Raw genomic sequence first — 19,674 nt, 5'->3', positions numbered from 1 at the left:
ATAATAAGGATGAAAAACTTACATTAAATACATGCTGATTATTAAGAAAGGCACCAGAATGGCATTCTCCTTTAAAAATTACTTTGGTACCTAAATTACTATTCACAGTATCTATTCATTTTTAACTACTTAGAAGTGTAGCCTGATTAAGCATCATGTTTACATATAAACAGTGCCTCAAAAACATCTTCTTCTCTTGGGGTCTAGCCAAATCAGCTTCCTGCAAATGTTCAATGATAAATTCTATAATTACATAGTTAATAAGTCTATCTAACCTTAAATATGAATCCATTTGTTTGGAGCAATCAGATAATTTCAGCAACAAAGGTGTTATAAACCTGTCATAGAAACTACAGTTTCAAGAAAATATCAAACTTCATCTACCTTAAGTATTTAGACGACAACAAAAGTAGAACATATATTTGTTTATCTTAAAATACAACCAATTATGTTACCTAAATAGATTCTCAATATTAAATTTCAGATTCAAGTGTATAAAGGGCAATTTGTTTTAAGAAGTAATAACTCTAGGCTGGTACTGGTGAACTTAGACCATTAACACATAAAAATATAGCCATAAATTTCCAGTAAATTGTTGGAGATTATTAGTACTTCCATGGATCTGGGGAAAGCAAATGAAAATATTTTTTTGAAAAGCAAATGTTCATCCTAGAATACAAAAAATGCCCAGGAACAATTTCCTCTCCGAACACTATTAGCTCTTAAAAAAATGTTTTTTAAAATAATACTACTGGAGAAAATAAGGGAAATAAAGTATTATGTATTAGAACAATCCAGGGTGTGGTGGTAGTGTGGATGACAAAGCAAGAAAAAGTAGACCTCAGAAAAAGACCATAAATATAAGTAAATATATATTTACATATTATATATATACACATATATAAAGTGTGTATATATACATATATAAACACATGTATTTGTATTCACATTTGTAAATAAGAAGTAAGCATGCTTCAGGAATCAAAGAAGCAACACAAGGTTGAACCTGTCTTCAGTTGGCCCTAATCTCCATCATGTGGGATTAAGCTCCAAAGTACTTAATAAGACTTCTGTAGCACAAGAATTAAAATCAAGAATCAATAAATAGGAGGGACTCAAAATAAAAGCTTCTTCTCAGCAAAAGAAACAATTTGTGAGGTAAACAGAGAACCTACATCTACAAATTTTTACCCTTCACACATTAGATAGAGCACTAATCTCTAGGGTACATAAAGAACTCAAAAAACCAGACACCAAAAAAACAAATAATCCAATCAATAAATGGGCCAAGGACCTGACGAGACACTTCTTAGAAGATGATGGACACTCATCAACAAATACATGAAAAAATGTTCATCATCACTAGCAATCAAAGAAATGCAAATTAAAACCATCTAAGATTTCATCTTACTCCAGTCAGAATGGCAGTTATTATGCATACAAACAACAACAATCGCTGGTGAGAATGTGGGGGGGGAAAGTTTCACTGATAAACTGCTGGTGGGACTGCAAATTGGTGCAGCCAGTATGGAAAGCAATATGGAGATTTCTTGGAAAATTGGGAATGGAACCACCATTTCACCCAGCTGCCCCTCTCCTCAGACTATATCCAAAGGACTTGAAAACAGCATACTACATGGACATAGCAACATCAATGTTCATAGCAGCACAAATCACAATAGCTAAACTGTGGAGCCAACCTAGATGCCCTTCAGTGGATGGATGAATTTTTTTTAAAAATGGAATTTTACTCAGCAATAAAATTGAATAAAATCATGGCATTTGCAGGTGAATTGATGGAGTTAGACAAGATAATGCTAAGTGAAGTTAGCCAATCCCCCCCAAAAAAACAAATACCAAATGTTTTCTTTGATATAAGGAGGCTGATTCATAGTGGGATAGGGAGAAGGAGAATGAGAGATACAGACAAACTCTAGAAAGGGCGGAGGGGTTGGAGGGGAAGGGAAGGGACATGGGGTTATTAATGATGGTGGAATATGATGGTCATTACTATCCAAAGGACATGTATATGACACAAATTGGTATGAGTATACTATGTATACAACCAGAGATGTGAAAAATTGTGCTCTATATATGATATTTCATATTTCATAGAATTGTAATGCATTCTGCTGTCATATATAAATTAAAAAAATTAAAAAGAAAACAACTTACATAAAAAGAAACAACTTACATAAACTACAATTTTAAAAAGTGAAATGAGTGTATAGATATAATACCAAATTAAATACAATAGAAGTTTAGAATTATCAAAAAAGATAAAAAATAAATTATACAGAATATAGCCATGGGGAAAAACACTTTTTAACTTTAACATGATGAAAAAAAAAAACTATGAAAAGTATTTTAACAAACAATAAAATTCAAAAAAGAAAGCCTAACATAGTTCTAATTAGAGGCCCAGATGGAAAGAAGGGAATGAATTAGTAAAAAGATAATGGCTGATAATATTTCATGAGTAATAAAATATGTCAAATGAAAGATTTGGGAATTCCAAGGTATCAATTTTAGAATAAAACAAAATAAATCAACATATGGAAACATCTGAATGACATTGCCCAACATCAAATGAAAAGATGAAATACTAAAATGAAATATAAAATAACAGATTATGTTCAAAATATTGAAAGATAGACAGCTAACTTCTGTGCAATGAAAATGGAAGCCAATTCCCAGAGACAACATGCTAAGTCTTATAGACAAGAAAAAAGAGGAAGTCCTCCAAATTCATTTTACCATTTTTGGATATACCTTTTATTAAAGCCAGAAAAACACATTATAAGAAAGGAAAGTTTTGCAGATACATTTCACTCATGAATGCAGATGCAATATCCTAGAGAAAATATTTGCAAATTGAATCCAAATGTGTTTTTCAAATAATAGACCTTGGCCCAAATGATATCCCGGTTAGAGTAGTTGAAAAGTTTGCCCATACATTTAATTTAACACATTAACAAAATTTTAAAAAAGGAAAACATAGGATCATTTAATTTGTTGAAGTGTTTAATAAAATCTAATGTTCATTTGTGATAAATATTATTAGTAAATAAGAATAGGATACAACATTATACTTCATAAAGAAGAGCTAATTGGGGAAAATGTCATCCTGAAAGAAGAAAGATTAGAAGATGACCCTTTAAAATCCAGAAGTAGGCAAAAACACAATACAAGCACTTTTTTTGTAATATCGTAATAAAAGCCTCAGTAAGTACAATAAGATGAAAAAAAATGATATATAAAGTTTTAAAGTAGAAACAAAAAAAGCAAAGTCTATAAATTGCTAAATTTAATTTACTGGATAAATAATTCAGTAAGTTAGTTGTATGTATAATTAATATTTAATTAAATAGTAATATAAAATTTATCAGTTGCATCTCTAATTATCAATAACAAAAACCCTGAAAACACAATTACAAAGGTATCATAATTTGAAATTTTAACAGAGAATATAAAGTATTCAAGGCTACTATAGGGAAAATTTTGGAAGCTTTAGTAAATTATTTTAAAGATTATTTAAATATATAAAGTGGTATACTATATATATGGCTATGATGACTTAGAATTTGAAAACAGCATATTTCCTGATAATGATCATATAAAGTACAATTTTTTTTGTAAAATAAGATTACTCATAATTTGTGATGAGCTTACTTAAAATTTATTATAATAAAAAGTAATAGTAAGAAAGAAGAGGGACAAAGGAATTGCTCAACCAGATGTAGAAAATGATTATAAAGTTATAATAAATAAGACACCATAGAACTAAAATAAAGAAGAACACTACAGAAATAAACAAAGTGATATCTGAAATAAAATAGAAAACTGAAAAGCATATTCACCCAGATTGACATGCAAGAGAAGTGACATTCCACATCAGTAAGTAAAGGAATGATTGTTAAGGGAAAAGATGTCTATCTACATGGAGAGAAGATAAAACTAAAACCACTTGACACTATAGAAAAGGTAAACTGAAGAGAAATGAAAGACAAATGGCAGAAAAGAATTGTTTTAGAGACCAATTGAAAAGCATATTTGAAAAGTGTTTGGGTTTAGAAGCATGGAAAAAAAACACATCTAAAAAAATAACATTTAATAATAAGATTGATTCTATATTTTGAAAACTTTTAAAAATACATTTTAAAAAAGAGTTAACTCTAAGTTAGACTTACAGATTTGACTGCAAAAAAATTAAGAATTGTTATTAATTAAAACATATCTTAAAGTGAGTGAAAAAATTATGAAATGTGAGAAAATAATTAAAATACACATAACCAACACAATATTGAGATGTTATTTTAACAAAATTTCCTCAAATCAATATGAAAGTCTTAAAAGATGAAAATAAACAAATAAACAAAAACAAGGTTAAAAGACATAAAGACACTTTTCACAGAAGAGAAAAGCCATATAGCCAATAAAAATAGGAGTAGAGATCCCCAAACTGTAAAATGTTAACACAGTGAAATGCTATTTTATATGCACTTAATAACAAAAATTAAAATGAATGACCATTCCAAGGAGCAGAGAGAGGTATAAATTTCAGTTTTATAAGGGACCAGAGGTTGGTTTGAGAAACTTTCTTTAGGAAAAAAAAATGACAAATTAGTTGCAAAATTTAATATTTATTTAGAATGAGAAAAATCACAAAAATTATATGGTTTAAAAAGCTGATACCATCACAATTTCTATAAGGCAAAAAAAGAAAAAAATAATAATTTATTTTTAACATACTGTAGCACAATATTTCTCTAAATAGTTTGGCTGCATACTTTTTATTGCTTTTTATAGAATAATAATTGTGGGAAAATGGAATAGAAAGATAATTCCAAATTTGTTTCAGCATGATTCAAATTTGTTTTCAATAAGCAGTAGTATAGAAAAGCATCAGTTTTGTGACTTAGTATTATTAGTATTATGCAGCTTTAAAAAATATTTTTGTCAAATTTCAGAAAACTGCTTTAAAATTTTAAGAAAATTTAATTTTTTTCTGCAGGAAAACTATAAAGGATTATGCACTAATTAAGTAGATTGCCTCATTGTGGAATGTATCATATGTTATATTCATTAATGTTAGTATCTGTATTCACATCAGCAAGAAAAAATATATATACTTCATGTATATATATATATACACACACATATATATATACACACAAATATATGTTCTGAATGAGCAATGACTTTAGGAGAAGATACATCAAATATACTAAGATGTAGTCCCATATGCTGAGAGGCATTTTAAAGCATGAACCTTGAAGACACTGATGTACTTTTTTGTAGAATATCCACAGGTTTATGCCCTACAGCACGAAGGTATTTTGATAGATTCTATTCTATTTAAAAGTGAGATACTTTTAAAAGTCGTGTATTTATAATTATATTTGTGAACCACTGAGTATATACCTGACAAGAGAGAACTTCTCTTTCGACTAAGCTGAAAAGAACAAAATCATCTGTTTACAATTTTAAACTTCTTTAATTGAAAGCATTTCCAACAGATACATTTCATACATTTCAAAACTCACTTATTTTCCATTCATGCATATTGTGGTGCCAGATATTGAAGGGCAAGTCCATATGGCAGTTAAGTCTCAGTTCCACAGGTTCTGTGTCATGATGCCAGGCGGGTCAGCACAATGCACGGCAGGACTTCTGGAAGGCATTCCTGCACCAACATGAGTTGCTAGTGAGTATATTAAAATACAGAAATTCTGAATATCATGCCATTATTAGTTAAATAAAACACAGCTGCAAGATGAGAGAAGATATTTTTGACACAAAAAGTTTCAGATCCCAAAGACATTAAGTAATAAATTAGGAAAAGAAAGTGAAAATATCTATCACCTCTCATCTAATTTCCTTATGTTTTATTCCTCCTCTGAGTTTATAAGAATTAATATCTAATAGAAGCTTGATATATATTGAAATTAATACCAAATTTGCACACAGAGTTGCATTATATAACCACTTTATGTCATTTACTCTTTTTCACTTGTAGCAATGTTATATGGAAAAGACCATCTGAAACCATTTTTAAAACTTTTATTTTAATCTGAGCTAGACCCTTAGTTAAGTGAATGTGACCTTCACAAAATGACCTCCAGCCAAAAGCTTTCTATTCAAAGGAGAATAAAGACACCTGACTTGTCTTCCTGGTGAAGGTAGTACTCATGTACCCTGGCATGAACACCACAAATTCAATTTTCTTAGAAGTAATGAAGTAGGAATGTCAGTATAATCACCTGCAAAAGTTTGTTGAAGCTTTCTTATAGTTCACAGTAATAACTGTGCAGGCTTCTAAAATTTCTGGGCAGCAAAACTTAACTGCATGATGTTTGTGTGGACATAAACTCGTGTTTTTTTTAATATCACTTTTTTTCAGACACTATAGTGAGGTCAATCATGGGATTAGAGATATTCTCTGTGCCCCAGATTCCTTAAATATAACAAAGGGAAATTTTATTACCTAACTATAAGATTATACTAGCAATGTATGTGAAGACTAAAGGCAATCACACTTAAAGATCACTTAGCTTAACGTTAGGCATATAGAAAGTCTATCATAATGTTAGCTATCATCACTAATGGCAAAAATCAAGAAAATGTTGAAAGAATTTGATTCAATGCATATCTAGATTTAATTTTATGATTATAATTTATAAACATGTTTTCTTTTATAACTTCTATTTTACAGGTAAATCAGGGTTGCAGAATCAGTACAGAAAGGAAAGTTGTAGATAGGCAGACTTAAAAGATGGCATATACTCTTATTTCCTATTTTTCCTATTGCTTCATGTTTTTCACCTTCCTTTCCTATCCCTTCCACATGCATGTGGGATGTCCCTAATGAATGTAATGGGTTAGCAAAACCAAGTCTAGATGACCATCTGAACACCATCTTGCTAGCAGTACCTCCTGTCTTGTCCTCTGGCTTGTTTCTCTGATAAAGCAAGCTGTCACATTGCAAGTTGCTGTAGAGAGAGGCAGGAAATTGAGGGCAACTTTTGACCAGCAGTAAGTGAAGAACTGAGATGCTCAGAGAAACTTACATCTTTGGCCCAGTAACCATGAGCAACTAAATCTTGTCTACAATGATGTGAGTGAGTTTGGAAAGGAAACCCAATGGAGTCTTTCTGTGACTACAGTTCTTGATGACACGTGAACACTCAGCCTAGCCTCACTTGTTGACCTACTTAAACTGTACACTAAATGCTATTGTGTACAGTTTAAGTAGGTCAAGCCTACTGAATTTTGGTGTTATTTGTTAAGTAGCAATAAATAATATAAAAAGCAAAGACTTAAAACCTGGGACATATTTTCCTATGTACTGAATAATCTTTAAAGAGGAATTAGGGAACATCAGTTTGTAAGATGTTTATGAGCAAATTCCAAATGCAAAAATTTCATTGAAGAGATTATATATTTTGTTATTTTTTAAAAATATAAGACTTGTTTCTATCTCTTAAACATTCTTCTCCCATGAAAATGAATCCAAACAGTAATTATTTTAGAAATTGCCTTTGTACCCAACTGATGGATTTATGATATAAAAAATGACTATTTTATGGGTTTAAAAGGCTTTATAAAGATTTATATATGATTTTTTGGAAGGAAATAGGCAATAAAAGGGATAACAATAGGATAATAAGCAATAAGTTCTCAAGTCCAGAATCAAAGCAATTTATCTTTGTAGTCTTATCAATTTAGCACAGAATCCGGCACATGGAACACACCAAGGATTCATTTTTCTTGCCAAATGAAAATAAGTAGACTTAAAAAAAATCTATGTAAATACAACACAAATTTTGGAGCCAGGCAGATTTTATTTCTAACATAGTTTTTGCCCCACCACTGTCACCCCAGGCAAGCTACTTATTTCCTTAGAAAATGAAAATTACAGCTAGATTTCATTTTGAAGAAAGAAAACACTTAACAAAAAATAGGCTGGAAGGAACATAGTGTGTATATATGTGAGAATGTGTTTGTTTTTTATATATATGTGTGTATATATATATATATATATATACATATATATGAAACATATAATATCATAAAGATAGCAATTTTAAATGAATTTTAGTGACGAAACATAGGCAGATTAGTTAATCAAAATCAAATGTCTGTTTGTCAGTGCAAGCATAGTTTGGTAATCTAAATGGTAAAAGTGAGTTTTTTTTTTGTTTGTTTGTTTGTTTTTAATTTCAAGAATTGAACTCAGGGACACTCAACCACTGAGGTACATCTCCAGCCTTTTTTTTAATTTTATTTAGAAATAGCATGTTATGTAGTTGCTTAGCACCTTGCTTTTGCTGAGGCTGGCTTTGAATTTATGATTCTCCTCCCTCAGCCTCCCAAGCCACTGGAATTACAGGCTTGCACCACTGCAACTGGATAAAAGTGGGATTTTAATTCATCTATGAAAACAGAATATTAGGATAACAAAATATTTAAATAACAGGATGTTTACAAAAACAAAGATGTAGAATATATATGACACATATGAATTACTACATTCATATTCTCTAAGTAATCTAAATAATTTCTAAATATATTAAAATCATAAATCAATAAACAAACCACAGACCTGTTATAAATATGTTCCAAAAAAGAAAAAAAACAGTGGAAAAATCTGACATAACTTTCCTATGTATATATATGAGTACACCACAGTGAATCTCATCATTGTGTACATCCACACAAAATTAATTTAAAAAAAATAACCATGAGTGAATAGCAGAAAAATCAATAGATGTAAGGAGAAAGATGGGGAAGGAAAGGTACTAAGGATTGAATTAGAACAAGATATATGTCATGGTTTTATAATTAAGTCTAAATGGATTCTGCTATAATGTGTAACCAAACAGAACCAATAAAAAAAACATTCAAAAGATAAAATGTATTACTTCATAGAAAAACATACATGAATGCTCAGTATAGCCATGAAAAAAATCTTCCAATTACCTCTTCCTTTAAATGTTATGTTCATAAAAGTCAACGTAAGTGATATATAATTTCTTATTTGTTAGTCTATCAAGGATGAAAAGTAATAATAGTATCTAATATTAGCATATGGCATGGTGAAACAAATTCTTATGAACTGAGATGGTACATGAATAGGCCTTTATTGATGGAAATTTACCATTACCAAAATTAATAATGCACACACCTACTCTTCTAGAGAATTCTGAGAAGATGGTTGTAGTACCAACATTCTGGATCTTCAAAAATAACATCATAAAAATAGATAAACTAGGATAACAAAACCAAAACTTTGCAGTTAGCAACTACAACAAAAAATGAATAACAAAGTATCTCTATGCACTCCAAAATACAAGTAAATGGGAACAAACCATCAATATCAATAATACTTTTATAAAGAATTATAGGAGGGATCAGAATGAAGTAATTGAGCATTTGAATGAAAGGAAATGAGGATAACCCTAAAATTCTCTCAGAATTTGTACCAGAATACTGTTGCTGAAATTGAAACCTGGTAAAACAAAACAAAAATCACCAAAGTGATACATTAGGCAAAATCCAGACTGTTGTAAACTACACACAGCAAGTAACATGGTTTCTTCAATAACAACAAATTAAGGGGGAGTAAGGAGATAGCCAGATGAGTAGGAAGCATTACATATGACTCCTAATTCAAGCAAAAATGAAATAATTAAGAGCTGAAAATATGAACATTGACTAGATGTTTGAGCATCTTAAAATTATTTTAATTTTCATTATTTGTGTATAAGCAGTATAAAAGTTACATATAAATTTAAACTGTTGTTATACCTTGAAGAGATGTATTAAAATATATATGGATGAAATATTATTATTCTTTCATAAGAAGTAATGCTATATAAAAATTATATCCATCAAAACAAAATGGGAAGGGTAAAAATGGCTAGGAATATAGATGAAACAACCCTTGCCATTTGTTGATAATGGTTGAAGGAGGATGGTAAGCACATAAGTATGTGTGGTATTCTATTTTGATATATGTTTAAACATTTTCATATTAAATAAAAATGTACACACCTTTTACCTGGTAATCTGGTAATTTTATTTTTAAGAGTTAATCTACAAATACAGCAACATAAGGATTCTAAAAAAGAACACAAAAAGATTTAGAACTAAATAAATGGGAGGTTGGACCTAATTAAAGACATATGACTATTATGGGCTGCAGGGGGATAAGAGAGGATAAAAGGGAGGGTGGATACAATCAAAGTGCATTTATATGTGTGTATAAAAATGTCACACAGAAACCCTTTATTTTGTAAAATTAATATGTGCCAATAATCATAGATTCAAAAATGATAAAAAATACACATGTACATTACATAGTAAGCTCTCTGAGACTATTTACAATGTAAAAAAAGAAAAAGCAGGTTGCTGAAAGTTATTTCTCCTAAGCAATGTATTAAATCTCTATATAGAAATTCAGATCAGTGAAAACTACGTAATTGTATAAGTATGTAAATATATGCATATACATATACATGTGTGGGCATTCCCAAATGGGCACCCATATATAATGGCATCTCCCTAGAAAGTTTTTGAAATAATATGCACCAAACTGGTTTATGTGACAAATTTTATGAGATGCTTTTGTTTTTTTCATTATCTCTTATCCAATCATTTGACACTTTTTTTTTTAATTTAGTGCCTACTATGTGCCCTGAACTAGGTACAGGAACTATACTAATTAATACTATTAATATAAATTACTTTATTTGTGGAAATATAATCTTAAGAGACAAGTAATATGACTGATAAATACGAATTATGATATGGCATGAAAAATAAGAAACAATGAAGAAAATTAGAAGGAAGGGAGATTGCTGAAATTTGAGATCAGATAACCAGGAATTCATATTGATATGGTGAATTTTTAGTGAAGAAATGAAGTAAGTGCAAGAAATAATAGTGAGGATTCCTAGGGAGGAGCTCAGAAGCACAAATTCTTTTAGCAGGAAAACACCTTCTAAATCTGAGAAATAGCTTGGAGAATGGTGTGGCCGAGAGAGAATAAGAAGAATAGGGCAGGATGAATTCAGACAGGAAACTGGGTGCTCAATCATGTGGGCTCCTGTGTGACTTCATATATTACACCTTCTGTGAAGGGAGAGACCATCAGATATCTCTATCTGATGCTATATTGATTTTGGAGACTGTTCTTCTGTAGTCGTTTTGTTGTAATTTATAAAAAGTTTGCTGCTTTTCATATGAAAAGACATCTGTATTTATCTACATTTAATTTTAAAGTCTTGCCATTTTGAAAAAATAAAAACATTAACTGCTCCTTGTAAATAATCTGTTTGATAACCCATGGAGCCAAACTTTGAATCAATTTTAGTCATGTGTAACCATTGACTAAAACACATCCCTTCATGTGTCTCTGCAGCAAATTGTACTCTTCCTGATTGCTCCTCATGATTCCTGTGGGTAAGCAAAAGATGAAGATACAGAGATACATCTAGGAATGTTCACCTAAGCAGCATTTTACCAAGTGTTTTTACCAATTAGTTACTTGAAACCTACAAATGATTGGATCATGCTAGTCATGTGCCTTGTATGTTATCTGAGCAGGGATTTATATCTATATTGAAAATTTTCCATGGAATGGCATGATTTCACCAAGAATACTGGATCTTCAAAAATAACATCATATATGTGACTACCTCCCCACCCTAATACATAGTACAGCATGTATTAAGTGGCACCTCATGGTGTGTTTGCCATTATGGTCCTTGCTAAACCTTATCTAGTGATGTTTATTTTTTTCTTTGCTTTCTTTTTCTTTTATTGCTTTTTGTACATTTCAACATTACATTCCTTTCTCTCTTCTCCTCCTCTTCCTCCTCCTTTCTTGATCTGAATAGGTTCTATTCTATTTCTTTTGATATTATTCATTTTTAATTGACAAATAAGTGCATATATATATATATATATATATATATATATATATATATATAATAGTATTTGGCTTCAAACTGTGCAGTGAAGTGTTGGTATAGATAGCTTTTATACATGACTCAAAAAAGAAAAGAAATATTTGCGTTGCCATCAGATTTTAATTGAAGCATACTTTACTATCTTTTGACTAAGTACTTCATCCCCATTTTCATAATGATTACAAACTTGAGAGGAAGCGCTTCTCATAACTGCAGGATGGTAATGAGAAATCATGCTGTGTTGAAGCTAAAGGACAACTGAGATTTCCTCTACAATGAAATGGAATCCAGAAGAGATTAGAATTAAATAGAATTGTCCTGTACTATGCACTTTATATGGAGAACTTGATGCAAATCTTTAGTTTAATGTTGTGAGGTAAAGCCCTGTCATTCTCTCCTTAAGTTTGAAGAAATTAATTGTTATTACCATTTCTCATACTGGCCTAAACAAGAAAACAATTTTTCTGACTGATTCCCTGCTTGGTCCTTTAAGATTTATGCTTAGTTATCATAACAAAAATATATAAATAACAATGACTAAAACAACACTGAGGTTTATTTGCTCTCAGGTTAAGGAAGCTGGTGCAGTGAGTGTTGTACAAAAGCTGTGCAGTCACCAAGGGCCTTTGCTTCTCTAGTCCCTCTTTAGCATCTGGCTTTCTTCACAAGGTTGTTTCAAGATGGCTGCTAGTGTTCTAGCCATCATAGTCCCATTCCAAAAAGATTAAAAAGGAATGGAAGGAGTGTAAAAGACTCACTACTAGCTGAGGCAGCCCCTTTTAAGGAGGCTTTCAGAAGCAATACAGGAGGTTACTCCTCTACCCCTGCCATTTGTTATTTTACTTTCTTGCAATTTCAAATATGCACATTCAACTCCAGAAAAATATTATTAAATGAAAAATCTAGAAGTAAAGAATTTATAAAATTTTAATTTTGCATTGTTCTGATTAATGTAATGAAATCTCATGACATTCTGCTCCTACAGCACAGATATGCATAATAACTTTGTCCAGCATATCCACACTGGATATGTTTCCTGCCATTAGTTACCTATTAACCATCTTGGCTGTCCCAGTATTTCAGTACTTGTGTTCAATTATCCCTTATTTCACTTATTAATGGCCCTATAGCACTAGAGTAATAACACTGGCATTCAGATGTGCCAAAGAGAAGCCTTGAACTGCTTCTTTTAAATGAAAAGGTAAAAGCTCAATTAAATAAGGAGAGAAAAAAAATACATATGTTCAGATGGGAAATGTGATAAAATGAATCTTCTATATATGAATTTGTGAAGAAGGAAATAAGAAACTCTTGCTTGTTTTGCTGTCTTACCTCAAATTGCAAAAGTTAAGGCCACAGTACCCAAGTGCTTAAATAAGATGGAAAAAGCATGAGATTTGTGGGTGGAACCATGTACATAAAATGTGTACTGACTGATGGTACCTTGTTGCTTTGGGTCTATGTAAAGACTTCAGCAAGGGATCCCTAGGAACAAATGATAATGATATTTATTGAAAGTAAGGGATGATTACACAGATTCAGGAATTGGTTTAGATGAAAAATATAAATATTACTAGTTAGGCTATATGTACTGATGAAGATGTTACTGCTATATTTATGTCAAAATTGAAAAACTTGATTTAAAAGATAGGATAACATCCAAGGTAAATATTTGATTATGATGAAACCTGACACTTCCAGAAGAAAATGATCAATACAAGGTATATATAAAAGTGAAAAAGAGGAAATAATATCTTCCAATAACTGCATTCTTCCAAATGGGTTCAGTAAAAAACTTTCAATGACAACAGATTGCTAAATATCATCTCTGTCTGCTCCTGACATCCAGCCACTGACAGTCATGGTATGATGGTCATCAAAGAGCACCCATCTCAGATGGTACTCCTTTTGATTTTTTTATCAGAAGGTCAGTAGAACCCTATCATTAACATCACAATACCTACGTCATGCACTCACTTTATCTCATTACACAGTATATTATCCACAGCATCACAAGAAGAGTAAGTTCAGTTCTACATTTTAAGAAAAAGAGGTGTCACATTCATATAACTTTAATTACAGTATATTGTTATTGTTGTTAACCTCTTACTATGTCTAATTTGTCCATTAACCTTTTCAATAGATATGTATATATAAGAAAAAAACATAGTATATGTATAGGGTCTTCAGGCTTATTTGGTAAGGTTGTTGGAATATATACCTCACAGATAAGCAGGAACTACTATCAAAATAATTTCTGCTTACATTTCATTTGCCACTACTAGGTGCAAGAAAAGATGGTAACAAAGACTTTACTTGGGAAAATTGCAGTTTGAGTAGATATCACTGTTTATTTAGTAAGAATAATCAGAGTTTACTTATACGTATATTCCTTATGTGTATCAGGCACATGTATGTAATAAGTTCTAAGTGCTTTTGATAGACTAATTACTCTCATAACTCTATAAGGTAGGTGCAATTCTTATTCTTGGTATGTAGATGAGGAAACTTAGGCATAACTTGTATAGGTTCAAAAATAAGCCAAACTTTGAAACTTTTCCTTTAGGTTTCACAGTGTGTACTCCTAATCATTAACCCAAAAGCTAGCAAGATTTTTTTTTTTTTTGAAAAGCGCCAGATAATAAATATTTCACATTTTTGGGCCATAAGGTCTCTGTACAACTATTCTACCATTGAAACTCAAAAGCATCCAAAGACGACACTAAATGCATGGTCATGGCTGGGTTCCAGTAACAGCCTGCAGGCTGAGTTTTGCTGACCTCAGCAAATACCATCAACCTCTGTAAAAGGAATACCAATGGTCAGGGAGGTAACATGCTGTTCATTCAGAGTGAGTCTACTCAGTTACTCCTCCTCAGCATCTTGGCTATAAAAGAGAACAAACAGAATGTGCTGACTCAGACAAGGTTTAGAAATCAGTGGATCATGTCCTTAGAAATGGATCTCTAAGTTGGTTTTGAGTTTGATTTTCTTTTTTTATATCTTATCGTTTATCCCCCTAATAAACATTTGGTTTATACTTTGTTGGAGGAAACATAATACATTTTAGCATATAAAAGGTACTGGTAATCCCATTATTAAGAAATGTTTTTAAATTTATTTAATCATCTCCTAAATTTACTTGACCCACAGAAAGCACTCCCACTGCACATGCGCACACACATATACAATTTGAAACAACAAAAGATTATTGGAATAGTTTAGGAAATATTGACCTGACTCTTAATGTAGCTTCTTTATGTTGTATTGCTGTAGAAATGCTATCATGATAGAGATGATTTTGAAGGTATAATAACTTTTTCTAAACCCTGAGTAAGAAACATGATCAAAATGTATAAACTCCACTTTACTAGGGAACCATTAAGCTTACTTTAAAATTCCTACATTGTTTTTTGTTTGTTTGTTTTCTTGTCAGGGAAGAACTACAAAATGGAAACAGTAATCCAAAGGCTTTATCTATAGTTCTTTGTAACTCAATTTTTAATGTAATAAACCTTTTCTTGCTAAGCTATGATAGCTTTTGGCAGAGAGAATCACCATAGCAGGATGTGTGGCACTTGGAAGTGACAATCTGCATCTTCCTTTTTTCTCTTTTACTTTCCTTTCCCAAACATACTGTAGCTTGAGGACTGAGTTGAATTTCTAAGTGGACCCCTGACAAGGTTTATTACAAAGGACCTCTGACAATAGCCACCAAGTAAAATGCAGGCCAGATTATCCCTCTTGTCATTTCAAAAACTATTTGTTGGATACCTGTAATAAGCAAAGCATTGTATTAGGCATTGTACTAAATGTTAGCAAAATAATTGTAAATAATTATTTGGCTAAGCCAGTTTTATCTAGCAATAGTTATGTATTTATTAGTATACCCACTCTAATGGAGTACTACAACTTAATAGGTAGTAGTAAATAAATATCTAATGAGATAATTGAATCTCAACAGGGACATAGTTGCTGACTAGCATTCTAAAACTCTGGAGACTTCAGAGTTGCTGTTTATGTAACCAAATAGGTTTTATTGTATGCATAGATGGTCTGCATTTTCCCTCTAAAGGATAGATTTTACAGCACCTATTTTCTGAAACCGACACATCAGAATTTATTTGTAGCACAATGTGCTTTGTTACAGTAGTCTTGAGAGTTATAATCCTTTTAAGCACTCCCTTAACTTGAAAGCATTTTCAAACACTCTGGGCATGCGACTACATAAGCCCCAAGTGTGATTTAATCCTCAGTATTTGGGGTTCTCAAAGGTGAGATTCTTCTGAGAAAAGTTTAAGTATACATTGATTTTGTACACTGTTAGCATTTGTCTGATATGAAGGGCAATGAAAATGGCTGATCATTCTATTACCTTCAAAGTACCAAAATTGTGCAACTGTTTTAAAGTACAGCCTATACACATAGATAAAGATACGGTTCTCTCTTTAATATCAAGTTCCACAACTCTGAAATTATACTTTTAAAATCTAGCAAAAATTCAATAAAGCACTATCGTTCAATTGAATTTTTTCAACTTGGCAAAATTTAATCTTATCTGTAATTAAATCGCAATTAGCTTTTAATTATTCTAATTAAAGATTGATATCATTTCCTTATGATGGTCTCCCCTGTAGCTTGTTTTAAATTAACTCAACTGGGAATTAAGCAATTTCTTCTAATATATGTCTGAATCTCTGAGTCTCAGATTTGGACTCTTCAAATAAAATTTTTCAAATAAGACCACTCAAGGAGTTTTTATTATTGTCTAGAATTTAGTACTTCTGGAAATGCTTCAAAAGAAAAATCAAAATTTAGTCACTCTCTCTAGTTTGTTTATTCATAAAATCTTGATAACTACTCCCAGTCAGAATAAAATTGAAGATTCTCATAAACAAAGCACAGCTGTAGTACATATGGATCTTTGTGCAGAGAAGAGGTAGGCTTGTCTTTGTTCTCTTTTCTGGCATTCTCTGGTAGTTGGAATCCTGTGATATTATAATATAATGGTTCCCTTGACCCAAGACTGTGGAGGATCCTGAAAAAAAATATTTTTTTTTTCATGTTTTCATTCCAGTTGTTTATGATGGTGATGGTTTTGTTTGTGTGTGTATGTGTGTGGTATGTGTGTGGGGGGGGGTGTATATGTATGTGTGGTTTGTGTGTGTGTGTGTGTGTGTGTCTGTGTGTTGGAAGATTAGATCAGTAATCCACGTTCAAATAAAATAATACAATGCTTAAGTGCAAAGTAAAGTATGCCTTTGGGAAAGTCTCCCCAATTTAATGTGAAGGATTATTTCTAGCTGGAAGCTTCTGTGTCACTGCTCTGCTCTTTGGATGTATATATTGTGGTAGTGTGCATCCCTTAGCTACAAGCCTTCAGGCCTGGTGAGAATAAGAGCTTTTCTGGATAACTCTTGCTAATCCTGGATTAAACCTAACAGTATTTTCATTTCTACTTTTTTTTTTTTTGAGAACAAGAGTTTTCATCAAAGCCAATTTAATTATCTTTTCAAGGATTCATAAGAGTAGATGTTCTGCATTTGAAAATTTCAACATTACAGAGTGAAATTCCAGTACTTCAGAATGAGAGAAGAATGACCAGAAGAATCAAACACTAATCCTGATTTTATACTGTTTACAATTAAGTCCTATTAAAAAGAGATAGAAATTAATTATAACCTATAGAAACGTATAGCTTTGTAATACTAACTGAAATGTGACTTATTTGCTGCTTTTGATTAACATCACACAGGTGAAACAGAAATGGAGTAACACGAACAGATTTGAACTCAGATGTGAAGTGTGTTATAAATCTGAAAGGGTGAAGTTTGTAAGACTTGTGGCTCAGGTATACTAGCAAGCTGTAGCATCATAGGAACTGCTACTACTACAGGTGTGTTTGTACAGTTTTCCCCTCATGCCAGCTTCTGATAAGACTTTGCTGATCCAGTTGGAGAGATTATGAGTGACTTGGGATGAGTCAATTATGGTACACTATCCCCTGGGCAAAACTGAACTAGGGAAGGTTTAAAAGAATCAAGCATGGTAAATCTGAATGCTTCCTTAAAATTTGTCTAAACCAAAGGTTGTAGGAAAGAATTCTTTCATATTCTGGTGGAGCTATTTGGAAATCCAAATCTATATCCAATATTACTCTGTCCACAAAAAAAGAGGATGTCCTGTTTCAACAATAAGAATAGATTGTTAATTCTTAAGCATTTATTATTTATCAGGCACTGTTCTAATCACTTTGGCAACTGATGGTTTTAACTCTATTATCCTCTCCATTTACAGATTCAGAAACTAAGATGTTGACAGGAATTTGCTCAAATTCATGAGACTGGAAGATGGGGAAAATCTGGCTTTTAAGTCATGTAGTCTAGATTCAAAATCTGGATACTCATTGCTGTAAAATATTGCATCTCGGTACAAAAAAGTCAAGGTATTACACAGAGTAAGACACAGAGGTCACCTTTACTGTGTGCATTGTCCTGGTTCCCAGTTAGCTGGGGACTCACCCTTTCCCTCCTAGTTTAAGTGATGAATAAATTCTGCTAATTTCAAAGTACTTATTGTTGTTGTTTTAAAAATTTGTTTAGCTTATGTTTAAGCAGGGAAAATGAGTTAGGCTAAGATTAAGATAGAATGAAGATAGAGAATGAGATCTATAGACAGTGAAAGAGAAACCAGATCCTATGTTCTGATGCAGTTGGATAGAGTTTAGACTGAACCTGAAAGACTGGTCAGGGATGTGTTCAGATGGAGGTGATGAGGAGATCAAAGAGAAGAGCTTAGATGTATAAAATAGCTCTAATAACTCAGAAAGTAATATAAAGCAATTATATGGAAAAATAGGATGGATTATGTAAATAAGTTTTTGTTTCCATTTAAAAATACTTGCTACCACTGCACAACTGATAGAAAATTTGATGATGATGATGGCTAAAAAGACAGGGTTGGGACTCTATGTTTTTCTAAACTATGGGTGTTGGATATTTGCATAACAACTTTTATATTTAGGATAGCATATAAATTGCATATTTATTGATTATTTCCCAATGTGGTTGTTTTCCCCTACCATGGCAAACATATATCACCCTTCTAGACATTATTTTTTTTTTTACTAATTGTGAATGGAATCTTCTGAAGCCAATGCTCTAAGCAGACACTGCTGTTTGATCAGGAGTCATCACTGGAGTGAAAAACTATTTTCCATTCAACTGCACTATCCTTCAAAGTTATGTGTTAAGTAGCTTAAGGAATTTAGATGCATTACTTCTGTGTGTCATTGCTAAAAATTGAAGAAGGCTAGCAGGTATGAGACTCCAACAGAAACGGTTATTCTATCAAATGACTTTTGTTGATTTTACTCTAATTTTCCATGAGTCCTCCATAAACATTTTTGTTTAAAGCAACTTTTAGAAACCAATTCTTTTTAAAATTTTGAGCTTATTAACACTTAAAAAGAAGAATGTAATTGATCGGCCTACAGAAGTTAAATACGAAACTGAGAGTCATGTTAAAGAAACTAGTCATGTTAAAGCTTGGTGGCTTATGTCTGTAATCCCAGTGACTCTGATGGCTGAGGCAGGAGGATCATGAGTTTACAGGCCAGTCTGCCCAGTTTCGTGAGAATTTGTCTTCAAATAAAATATGAAAAGGACTGAGGATGTATCTCAGAGAAAGAGATTAGTCC

At 31.7% G+C, this 19,674-nt stretch overlaps 1 protein-coding gene across 1 annotated transcript in view; it reads right to left on the bottom strand.

Annotated features, from left to right (window-relative positions):
- Positions 1–5,205: 5,205 nt before the first annotated feature.
- The window catches only part of Adgrl3 (adhesion G protein-coupled receptor L3), a 785,567-nt gene continuing 771,098 nt past the window's right edge, over positions 5,206–19,674 (bottom strand). The window contains exon 25 of the mRNA XM_058571494.1: positions 5,206–5,686. Coding sequence (XP_058427477.1) covers positions 5,613–5,686 — 74 coding nt within the window. The 3' untranslated portion in view covers positions 5,206–5,612. The remainder of the gene's footprint in view (positions 5,687–19,674) is intronic.

Source organism: Marmota monax, unplaced genomic scaffold, assembly GCF_021218885.2.
Source record: "Marmota monax isolate L192 unplaced genomic scaffold, Marmota_monax_Labrador192_F-V1.1 WCK01_AAM20220418_F8-fsc00025, whole genome shotgun sequence".
Lineage (NCBI taxonomy): Eukaryota > Metazoa > Chordata > Mammalia > Rodentia > Sciuridae > Marmota > Marmota monax.
This window is presented reverse-complemented; position numbering and strand designations above follow the sequence as displayed.